We start from the raw sequence: 12,270 nt of genomic DNA on the forward strand, positions 1-12,270 counted from the left end.
AACAAACTGGCTCCAAACGAACCCCAATGTGACAGTCTAATGAGAATGGGTATCTTTCTGTTGCTCACACACAACAGTCTGTCTCTCCCCTGTGTGTTCTTGAACAGGTTGCCACCCAGGCCCAGAATATGCTCTCCTCCTTGCAAGAGCTCCAATTTTCTTTGAAGTTCAAATGCTACATCCTAATGATCTTGCCTCTGAACTCTCAGATTCTAGCTTATCCTTCTGAAATTATTTTGTGTACGTGTTTTGTCTTCATATTGTCAATGTCTAGCACAGAGTAGGTATTTAATAAGTACTTGTTTACTGATAGGTCAAACAAGAAAGACATTCTGATTGGAAACATTTGACAATACAATCTCAGGCTAGTTTACTTACCCTGATGCTGATTTTCCGTCTGAGTAGACCTAGTGACATAATTAATATAAAATTCAGCTGCTTTGTTCAAATACTTATATAATAGGCTGGCAGGTAACCTAACATCAGGGTTATTAATTATTAGAGGAAGGACATCACAAACTGTGGAAGAAAAAGAAAAGGTTGTTTTTTTCCCCCATCAGAATACCAGCAAAATAGAGTTCATTGGAAATATGGTGATCTAATTTCTTATTAAAGAAGAAAGCTGTGGCAAATACTTTCTTGGGTAAGTAAAATATAAAAGTGCTGAAAAATGGGACATTACATTAAAACCCCATAATACATAAATGGTTACATTAATCTGAGTCTCCTGATACATTTGGCAACTATAACAGGAAGCTTCCTGCCCACCAACTCTCTGGATGTTTCTTGGCTTGAAATAAGGAAACTGTTCTTACCAAATAATTTTCTAAAGCAGTTGACAGGGGATTCTTGTTCATCAATATTTTCAGCTTCCAACAGTGTTTCTCCAAGGCCAACCTATTTTAAAATGTAAACAAATGTAATTCTAATATAGATTTTGGTAAGAACTGATAAAGTTAAGAGTCTATAATAGAAACAGAATAACATTTTGGATATATATATATATACAGTATTAAAAGATGAATTTTTTTTTTGTAAATCAAATATCCTCATTTTTCATCAAGGAATATCCATGGCAAAGCCAAGAATAAAATCCTAAATAGATCATCAGACCTATTCTCATTTTTACTATTTTAGTTGGGAAAACTGAGAAATTGGTATCATCCCATCAGGTATGGAAAATGAAAATTACTGCAACATTGTATGGAAGCACAGAGAAGGGAACTTTTCTCTGTGGGGTAACTGTACCAGGACTTGCTCTTATAGCTGCAGAAGTCAATGCTAAAGAGCTCTGAAAGGCAAGCACTTAAGATACTGGGAAAGATGGAATTCTTTTTAAAATTATAAGGACATCTGTAAATTTCTGAGCTTCAGGCTGAAAGGGTTTTTAAAAGTAATCTTTCTCACATTTGTAAAACTAATGATTACACATTTTAACAAAACACTACATCATGGCAGTGGTAAAAAAAGTAATATGCACAGAAGAGGAAAAGCTAAAATCAAAGAAATACTAAGGGGAGTGTAAAAGAATAGGAAAATTTGGTCAGCAAGACAGCAAACAAAGTCAAAGGAAGAATAGATCTGACTAGATAGAGTTGAAAGAACTAATGGTAAAGTGTGTCAGAAGGAAAGCAATATGGCCAAAGAAGGGATTGAGCCAGAAGCAAATCGGGACTGTCAAAACATAATTGTTATCCCATTCCTGAAGCACACCAAAATTAAGAATTTAACATTGTTTAGTTCCAAGAAATACAACATTTTTATAGTTACTACTTGCTAAGCACATATTTTATCACAGTTCAGTTACTGTTTTCGTAGCATAATAAGACAAAGTTTAATATCTTCAATAATACTGCAAATTTCTAAGGATTCTCGGTTTAAAATCTAGATTATTACTATTTATCACACTGTTTTTATAGAGAGAAATCAACGTAGAAAATATCTGAATTTACTTGCCAGCTATCAGGTTCACTTCCACTCTGATCTAAGAAAAACAAATGTATCAAGTGAATGGGAACATTTATTAGGGTACAGCTGTATTAAATCTCTTACCCCATGTTGTACGACGGTTTCAGGAAAACGTCTCAAAAGCAGAAGTAACATTTCTGCTCGCTCCAATGTATTAAAACATTGTTCTGTGGCTTTTAGTAACATCTCACATTGTACCCGACCAGGAAGGGTTTCAAAAAGACCTGTACAAAATAACATTTTCTTTTTCTTATTTTTGGCAAATGAGAAGAGGCAGAGGCAAAAAGAGTAAAAACATGTTAATGTTCAGACCAGTCAACACAAAATGAAGACTTATCCTGTTGTATTAATTTTTATTATGTCTTGCCAATAGCAGCCTAACAACAGAAATTCTGTTATTGCTAGTCACAAGCAGTACTGTCAAAATGATTTTCCTTAAGTGCAAGTCTGACCATGTCATACCCTTCCTCATCCCCCACAAACTTCAGTAACTTCCTAACATATCTAAGATGAAATATAGTCACCTGGCATTAAAAACCTTTCTTAACTTCCCTCCACACTCCCTTCACCTTTCCAGTCTTCCAATCACTTACAATTTTTTTCACATATTCTTTTAGAGAACAAGAACTCTGGATTCCTTATTGCCTTTGGAATAAGATCTTTCATCTCCTGACCCTGAGTTTTTTCCCTGGGCTGGATGTTTGTTCTTGCATCTTCCTCATCTCTGCCTCCTGGGTTTTCTAGGCTTCCTTCAAATGGCAACCAAAATACTTTCTTCTACAGGAAGTCTTTCTACCCTTATTTAATTTTTGTGGCTTTCTTCCATTGATTATTTCTTATTTGTCTTGCATATGACCTATTTGTTCATACTTAATTGCTTGTTGTTTCCTCCCCTCATTAGATTGTGAGCTCCTTCAGGATAATTACTGTTTTAAATCTTTCTTTGCCTCCCCCCTGCACTTAGCACAGTGTCTGCTACATAGCAGGAATTTAATAAATGTTTACTGCCTATTACTGCATAGTCGAATAAGACAGATTGCCTCACTTTTCTTTTTTCATGAAGACCTAAAATCATTCAGTGTTCTCTTACTGGACATCCATGGCTTTCCTTTCTCTAGATGAAACAGACAAAACAATCTCAACCTTTGTTTCCTCTACATTTTGCAAGAAATCTGGCTATTTGGTAGTCTGTTTTTCTAATCACTTCAACTGTGATACTTTTTTCTTGGTGTTAACAAAAAATAAAAAGATTACAAAAAAATTCTTAAGAAACAGTAGTCATTCCTTCATCTCTGTACTTGTAACTTGTTTACTTTTAGGCTTTTTAATAGTCACCTATTTTAAATTAGAACATTTCCTCAGGAACAATGATAAATTCATTTCTCTCCAGGGATGCTAAGGGACTCCAAGAAAATGCTCATTGGATTCCTTGACATCATCTAAACAAATTTAGATGCCAGAAACAATGCCCATAGTTAGAAACAAAGCTCAAGACCATTAATTTTTATTGCTAAGAAAATCTGAGGTTCAGAAAAGTTTACTTTATAATATGTAGGATTGCCATGCCTTACCTCTTAAAAACTGAGTTTGTTTATCCTGGGAATCATTCCTTAATGCAGAAGTAATAACACTTATTTCTCTCCATACCACTGGTTGGTCTGGAAAATTCACAAACCTTTAAAAAAAAAAGAATACTTTTAAAATAAAATATGTACAGCCAGGATGTCCCAAAAGTCTTGAGCAGTTTTAAGTTATGTTACAAACTTATAAAAAAACATTAATTGAAAGTTTAATTTAAAATATTTTTAAAACTTAGTTTTATGAATTTTGATTAATATATTTGCAATTTTAATGAGACAGAGGAGCTTGTCATTATGCATTGCATATATGATAGTTTCTGGATGATACTTTCTCAGATTGGTGGATCAGGAGAGGAGGTCCTTTTCCTGAGCATCTTGTTCATCTGATCTATCTCCACCAGACTTGTTATTGTAGAGTCCTGTCAAAATGCCATATGCACTAAAAACTTGTTTTTGGATGATCTTAAGGCTAGGATGACAAATGTTAATTTTTTAGTCACCATGTAGCTATTGATGAAAGTTTTATGAAATTCAAAAACTGACTAGAGAATACATAATCACAAGATAGTAGTTGCATTAAATGTTACCTAATTAACCTTTCAAATGTTAATTTTTACAACTTTGTGACATATATTTCTAAAGTTACTAAAGTTTAAAACTACACTAAGATTTTTGGGATATCCTTTATTTGTGTGTGTGTGTGTGTGTACACATACGTACTAGAATTCTAAACTTTCAAATAGGAAATCTGCTTATGTTAATGTTCAGACCAGCCAACACAAAATATTCTATAAAAGAAATATTCTATTGTGTTAGTTTTTATTATTTCTTGCCAATAGCAGCTTAAAAAAAGAAATCCTGTATTGCTCAGATCTCTATGGTGCTAAGTTGACAAAAGAATTTTGATTAAAACAAAAATTACCACTTTTCTTTCTTCTAAGTGAAGAAAGGTCTATCTCTATACTAATAGACTCAAAAAGACTACTGAGAAATGGAATTGATGGGTAAGAAAAAACAAGGCTGCTTAAGAGAAAGCAACAGAAGTCTAAGGCATGTGAAGCTCAGTGTACTTATCTTATGCCTTCCATTTATTCTTCCAATAAACATTTATTAAGTACCACAAGACAAGACCAAAGAGCTGCCCCAAACTTCAAGGAGCTTCCATTCTAATAGGGGTGTGGGGAGGGGAGAAGAGAAGAAGCACCTGGTGCCCAATTAAACAGATATAATGTTTTAGTCTGTACCAGCGATTTGATTGGTAGCAAGAAGTTCAGATGAAGAAAGCCCCTCTGCCAATGCAGGCAGGGCCTGAGATGCCTTGCCAAAGCAAGAAGTAGAACGTGAACCCAGATCTTTCTGACTCTGAGACTGGCTCTATACACTGTGCTGTTTCTCAATATGAACTATAAAAGGGAGAGATCACCAACCTATGATTTCACAGAATTCCCAGGGAAGGGAACTCCTTGTACCAATGCAGGTCTACTCTAAGAGCAGGAAGCGACTTGGCCCTGGCCACAGCTGGCATGGGCCAGGGAGGGATGTAAGCCCAGGTCTTCTTGGTATTGATGCTGGGTCTTTAAGAGCTCTAACATACTGCTTCTATAACACACATAAAGAAAGTAAATAAACTAAGTGGGAGGAAGGGATAGATGCCACTCCCAACCAGGAAAAACAGGACAGGCAGCCTGCCAAAGGTGGGACTTGAGGAATTGAGGGCTTTTAAGGGATTGAAGTGAGAAGGGAATGAGTTCTTGGCAGGTGGTACAGGCAAGGAAATGTCAAAGACAGCATCTTTTATACCCAGGGAACTAATATGCAATAGGCTTGGAAAGACAGGCTGCAGCCAAACTGTGAAAGGTTTTAAATGACGTAAAGCAAAGAGTTTATGTGCATGAAGGATGACTTGGAATGGATACTGAATCTTCTGTTTGTTTTTTAAAAAATATTATCTACACTGACAAAAAACCTCCTAAACAATAAACTCTAGTGACTTGGGTAAGCTTGCAGATAATCCTTGTACTGCTAATTCTACAACCAGATACAAAGTCTCATGAAGAAATTCAATGAAGAAAATATGTCAAGTCAAAATATGTTAAGAGCCGTCTTCACTCACATGTCATATAGGAGCCTTCCAGCTGAAGCCGTCCGCTCTGCATTCCGTTCAATGATATACATCTCATACTGAAACAAAACCATTCACATTTGGTATTATCCACCATCTCTGGGCCAGAGAAAGCTACTTTCTAACCTTGCTTGTTTCATTCCTAATCTGACTCTTGGTGTAAATCATCACCATCAGCTAACATTTATTGAGCATTCATGACATTTTATGTCAACAATACACAGAAATGGAGTGATTTTTTCTTTTGTAATGATGATACTACATGTGGTTAAAAATATGTACAGTGGGATCAGCAGCCCTGTTAGTCTTGCCATTCACTGTAGGGTATTGTAAAATTGGAAAAGGGAGCAGAGAGAGAAGGAGCAGGATTCAATTTCAAATTTTAAATTAGCCTGCTTTGTGCTAAACACCAGAGATTCAAAGACAAAAATGAAAAAATGTTTCTCTGTCCTCAAGGAGCTTACATTCTACAGGGAGAAACAAGCAAATCGAAAAGCAGACACATCATATAGGCTTAGAACTGGAAAGGACTTTTAAAGTTCATCTAATCCAATCTACCCATTTTATAGATGAGGAGACTGAGCCCCAGAATAAATAACTTGCCTGAGGTAATCTGGGACAAAGTCAGAATATAGTAATTTGAGGAAGGAGAAAACAGTAGTGTCTAAAATAGAAGAGAACAGCTGGAGAAGAAAATTTAAAAAAAGGAGAGGATATGACAAAGAAATACAGAAAATATAGAAATAAAGAAAAGAGTCCCAGAATGCCACTGGGAATTTTACTTCAGAGAACTGTTGTAAAAATAATAATGATAAATAATAACCACAATAATAACTAGAATTTATACAGCTCAATACTTTACAAATATTATTATTATTCACCACCACCCTGGAAGGTGCTATTACTATTTTTAATGAAGATTAATAATAATATAAAAATAACTGGCACTTATACGGCGCCTTTAAGGTTTGCAAAGCACTTTACAAACGCTGCCGTTTAATCCTCAAAATGATCTTTGTAAAAGAGGAACTGGTATTATGATGATTATTCCTGATGAGGAATAATGAGAGAAATGATGTGCCCCCAGCCAAGGAACTAGGAAGTGCTTGAGGCAGGATCTGAATTCAGGGTCTTCTAACGAGCCACCCAGCGGGCTCCTAAAAGCAGGCTGAGAGACTCCAAGTTCAGAATCTCTGCTCTAGAGTTAGGCTTCTTCACTTCTGCTTGTCCTGGCTGGAGCCCATACATATGGTGGCTTTTTTTCTCTCCCGCTCTCCTTCCACCTCACATCCCCCACTGTGCAAACACTAACACTATCCGTATACCTCACGCTTTAATGCATTTTATATACACACATGTATAATATCCACACACACATTAAACATACACAATACACACATATTCGCATTATGTGCACGCGCTATGTACACATACACTCTGTACACGCGCTATACACACCACTGATGCGATATACAAAAGTGCACAGTTCATACACACAGCATATACGCGCAATGTACGTCTGTGTACAGAATATGGGTACAGTATACGTAACATAACACAGCGTATACACACACACGTGCTACACAGCCCTCCCCCTCCCCCAAGCCCAGGGTATTCCCCACCCCCAGACGTGCGCACGCAGGGACACGCAGTGACAGTCCCACAGCTGCCCAGACACACAAGAGCGCGCGCCCCCACCACGCACGTCCGGTTCCCAAACACAAGCACGCGCGCGCACGCCGGGCCCTGACCTGGATATTGAAGTCTGCCGGGTAGAGGCTGCGCGCGGTGATGAGCCAGGCCTTGGCCGCCCACAGATCTTGCTGCACCAGTTCCCGGGCTCGCTGCACCAGGAACTCACAGTCGCCTAGGGACGACATGACACTGGAGCAAGCGAGTCCCTTGGACTCGCTGCCCGACCCTCCGACCCCGGGACCCGAACCCGTGGAAAGCCTACTGCGCATGTCCAAAGCCGCGCCATCACCTCCAGAGGCTGCCTCCATTTTTCCGGGTTTTATCAGCAGCTTTTTAGCCCGGCCCCAGGCCGCCCTTTCTTCGCGTTCGTTTTCCTGAGCGATTCTATTTTAGTGGCGGCCCCAGCCGTCACTAAACTATGGAGAACTGGATTTAATCTCCCGTTCGACTCTGGTCCGTTCCCAACAAGCATGCGCAAAGGAAAGGAAGTCTATTGGCTCTTTCCCGTGGTCTGGTTGTCCCTCCAATCCCTCTCTTCTTTCTTTTGTTGTAAACCCTTGAGGGGGAGGAGCGGCAATCCCAGAGTCCGGTCGCGAGAACCTAGAGCCTGAGTCAGGGTCGAGGGAGGAGCGAGCAAAAAGAGCCTGCGCCTGGGGGTCCAACTGCGCATGCGTCGGGGCGGGGGGGAGGCGGGGATTTGGCTTTTGGCGGTTGGAGTGTGAGGAAGGAGTGAGATGGGGGTGGACCATGAAGGGCTACCTGGTTCCGTCGGTGCTTCGGCCGGGAAGGGGAAAGGGCGCTAGAGTGTGGCTCCTCAGTCTGAAATATCCTTCCTAACATCATATAAAAAAGTAAGAGAGCTCAGGCCCAGAGAGGACAATAATGATCATCATAATTTGAACACGTTCCCCAAAGCACTTTCCTTATAATAACCCCGTAAGGTGATTTTTTTTTTTTTTTTTGGTCCCAACTTGAGATTTTTTTTTGTCCTGTGCGGAAATGCTCCTGGCGGAAACCGCCTCCGCGATGTAAAGTGGACATTTCATCCGGAATCTAGCGCTTAATAGGCCACTGAGGAGTCAGTTGGGCAAACCTCATGGTCGGAGGGTTCGCGCTGCCGCCGCCGCCGCCTCTTCCCATCCTGCGGATGAGCACGGACTTCCTGGCCAGTGAGAATTGGGCATTTTCAAAGTGAAGACCAATCCTGTCCCTTCAGGAGATTTACAGAATTAACAGGCTGTGCCCCAAAAGAAAAATGCGTTAATAATGCTGCTAATAACTGGTGGTGTTTTTGTGGATGACCTCTAAACTTGTAACGTTGGATTCTGATGTCTTGTAGATATTTCAAGCTTAGTGGGTACGAAATTAAGAGTACTGTCTTTTCCAGCGGCTAGGTGACTGAAATTACGCCAGATTTTCTTGGGCAATTATCAGTAGCATACACGTTCTGCCAGGGTTTTTCAAGGCAGTAAGGTTTCTAATCATTGAATCAGCCCCTTATTCCCTTTTCAGAAGACCAGCTTACATTAGATCAGCAGATGCGATTTAAAGTCAGAAATCAGTTTAAGTATTTGCAACTGTGCTGGCAATACAAATAATAATTTAAAAAACTACCCCCCAAAAGCTTATATCCTAATGGATGAGGCAAGTAGGTGCAAAAATATATACAGCATAAATGTAAAGTTAAATAAAAATCTATACTAAGTAGTTGAGGGTCAGATTCTAACAGCCAACATGGCATAACAATGATTTCTTGAACTGGCTCGAAAGCCAGGAAGATCTAGGTTTGAGTTCTGTCAGTGATATATGTTAGTTTGTTACTCTAGACAAAGCCCTGAACCTTCAGTAATTCTCTTAGACTAAATAAATTACTGAATAGTTGTCATTCATATTAGAAGAGACATTTTTCTCATCTGATTGGAGGAATGTTCTCCTTTTGGTCCTCAGACCAACTCTAGGTAGCTAGTTCCCTCCTTTGCAACTGTACCTCACAGTCATTGGTCTCAAGTTGTTCAGTCATTTCAATTGTGTCTTAACCCTTTGTAACCCCATTTGGGTTTTTCACTAGAGTGCCTTTCCTATTTCTTTCTCCAGCTCATTTTACAAGAATAAGAAACTGAGGGAAACGGCATTAAGTGGCTTGTCCAGCATCACACAGCTAGTAAGTATTTAAGGTCACACTTGAACTCAGATCTTCCTGACTTCAAGAATGTTGTTCTGTCTGCCACCTAATTTATTTCATTTAGAAATAGTCACATCTAGTAAATGGCAGTAACAGTACTTGAACCCAACTACAAATATATTATTAACTAAGGCAAGAGACTTCTTTGAGCCTCAGTTTCCTTATCTCCAAAATGGATATAATATCTATAGAGCCAATCTCATACGCTTATGCCATGCTTAAAAGATATCTTTGATTTAGAATATGAATTGTAGAGTTCATAATGTACATAGAGCACCTTGCAAGGTTCTATAATACCAAGAAAACACAGATTTTCCATTAGCCAACACCACACCATCCATATGTGGAACATGAGCTACGGTAAATGGTGAAGTTCTGAATGCTGTGGATAAGTTCACTTACCTTGGACCTATACTTTCCAGGGATGTCCACATTGATAATGAGATTGACACTTGTATTGCCAGAGCTGGCTCAGGTTTCATAGGACAGTTTTGTTATACAATGCCAAGAAATTAAGTCACTTCCATTTGAATTGTTTTAGGAAGACTCTGAAGATCACCTGGCAGAATAACATACAGACATCGATGTGCTTTCTCAAATTAAACTGACAAGCATTCCAACTCTACTGCAGATAGCATGACTCTGCTGGGCTGGTCACATTGTTTGAATGCCAAATATATGCTTGCCAAAAAAATTATTTTATGGAGAACTCACACAGGGCAAGCACAAAGTGGTTAGAAAAAAAGTGATACAAGCACACTCTCAAGGTACCTCTTAAGAACTTTAGAATGGATTGTTTGACATGGGAGACACTGGCACAGGATTGTCCAGCATGGCATGTCCTTGTCAAAAGGTGCTGTGCTCTTTGAGCAAAGCATAATTGAATTAGCCCAAAGGAAATGTGAAATATAAAAAATTAGAGAGGCCACCCCAAAATGTTCATATGGACTATTTATGTCCGACCTGTTGCAGAGCATTCTGAGTTTGTATTGGTCTGACCAGCCAGCAAACCACTCGATTCTAATAGTAATGTCATTTTGGACGTCTTTGAAAACGGAACAACAATAGGCATTAAGACAACTTGTGAATTCACTAGCATAGGGAAGTGCTGGTGAAGAAACTCCCTCAGCTGCCTAAAATCATTAGTATTTATAGCTTACAAAGTGCTATTAGGATCATTATTTTACTTGAGCTGCATAACAACCCTTCAAAACCGAAGCATAATGTTATCCCCATTTCATAGATTAAACATATTGAGATGAATTAATCTGGAGTCACAAAGTTTATTAAACCAAGTCTTCTGGGTCCAATGTTAATATGTCTTGTGTTTTATGATGATTTTAACTTTTTCAAAGTATTATCATATAACCTTTCCCCAAATGAAAAAGGGGATGGTTACATAGTCACTGAGAAGGGGCCTTCTTCTCATTAATGCAATCACAAAAGATTCCAATTCTAGAACTTTTTTTATGAGATTCATCAATATTACCAAATTTGGTGTTGAATTAGGGATCATCAAGTTAGCATCTGTTAGTCCCATGACCTGCATTTTTAATAGTTTGCTGTTGTGGTTGTTCAGTTCCAATTGTATGAATTAAGTTAAGACTTTTTTTTTCAAGATTTAAATTAAATTTCTTTTAAAGATAAATATTAGTAAAATAACATGTTAACATCTTTCACTTAAAACTAAAGTATTGAAAAGTTACTATAATTTAAGGAAACGATTGAGACCCCTAAAAACTTGCATAGAGTTTGAGTTGGGATTAATTCACTTGATGGGAATAGTAATTCTTTTATTCTGATCTCCTAGGCTATCATAAGAATCTGAGAGAATATATGTAAAACATTTTGTAAATCTCATGCCTATAAACTGTAAAGTATTAACTATCACTAGATGGTTTCATGATCTCATCATTGTGGGCTTCCTCTAGCTGCAAAGATGTCAGACACCAGTACCTTTTCATGTTGGGACAATTCTTGTCCATCTCTATAAATACTCAATGGAAGATTCACTCACTATTCTAGAGATCTTCCTTTTGTTCCTTTTCAGTTTCCTTTGCTGGATCATTGGATCATGCTTGTTAATGTTGCAATATCCCACAAGACTCTGTTCTGAGCTCTATCTCTTCTCCCTCTATATTTTCTCACTGGTGATTTCATCAGCTTTCATGGGTTAAATTGTTATCTCTGCAGGTGATCCTCCATTCTTTTTTTTTTTTAAATCCATCTCTAACATCTCTCCTGACCTCCAGTCTCCCATTTCTAATTACCAACAGACATCTAGAACTGGATGTTTTATGTGCATCTTAAATTCAACATATTCAAAACTGAATTCATTATCTTTTTCCCAAATTCTTCCCTCTTCTGAACTTTCCTGTCTAGGACATCACCATATTCAAAGTGACCACACATATCTAATCTATTGCCAAATCAAGTCATAACTGTCTTCACAATATATCTCATGTCAATTCCTTTCTTTGATGTAGCCACTACCCCAGATCCTTGTGCTCATCACCTCTTGCCTAGACTATTCATGCTGAAAACTGCACTAAAATTTTTGGGACACTATATTTGTATAATGTATACATTCATCTATATGTGCAATTTATATATATGTGCACATAAGTACATATGTATTCTTGATGTATACAATCTCTGTGTGCATATATTATATATTTAAATATGTGCAGTAGATAAAGTTATTTACAAGGTGGAGAAAGAAG

General features: G+C 38.2%; 1 protein-coding gene and 1 long non-coding RNA gene across 11 annotated transcripts in view; one reads left to right on the plus strand and one right to left on the minus strand.

The window, feature by feature from the left end:
- Positions 1-7,888, minus strand: part of INTS10 (integrator complex subunit 10) — a 47,513-nt gene extending 39,625 nt beyond the window's left edge. For 8 of the 10 annotated variants that reach the window (XM_031950806.1, XM_031950800.1, XM_031950805.1 and 5 more), the window contains exons 1-6: positions 7,422-7,888; positions 5,662-5,729; positions 3,540-3,643; positions 2,053-2,192; positions 816-897; positions 379-519 (exon numbers count right to left, since the gene is read on the minus strand). In XM_031950806.1, the coding sequence (XP_031806666.1) occupies positions 379-519; positions 816-897; positions 2,053-2,192; positions 3,540-3,643; positions 5,662-5,729; positions 7,422-7,673 (787 nt within the window). In that variant the 5' untranslated portion in view covers positions 7,674-7,888. The remainder of the gene's footprint in view (positions 1-378; positions 520-815; positions 898-2,052; positions 2,193-3,539; positions 3,644-5,661; positions 5,730-7,421) is intronic. The other 2 variants (XM_031950804.1, XM_031950803.1) reach the window with 2 other exon arrangements.
- Positions 7,889-8,047: 159 nt separating this feature from the next.
- LOC116421416 lies at positions 8,048-10,810 on the plus strand. The gene is made up of 3 exons (XR_004231762.1): positions 8,048-8,216; positions 9,460-9,526; positions 10,089-10,810. It is a non-coding gene; the product is annotated as an uncharacterized LOC116421416 (long non-coding RNA).
- The last annotated feature ends 1,460 nt before the right edge of the window (positions 10,811-12,270 follow it).

This window comes from Sarcophilus harrisii, chromosome 2 (assembly GCF_902635505.1).
Source record: "Sarcophilus harrisii chromosome 2, mSarHar1.11, whole genome shotgun sequence".
NCBI classification, from domain to species: domain Eukaryota; kingdom Metazoa; phylum Chordata; class Mammalia; order Dasyuromorphia; family Dasyuridae; genus Sarcophilus; species Sarcophilus harrisii.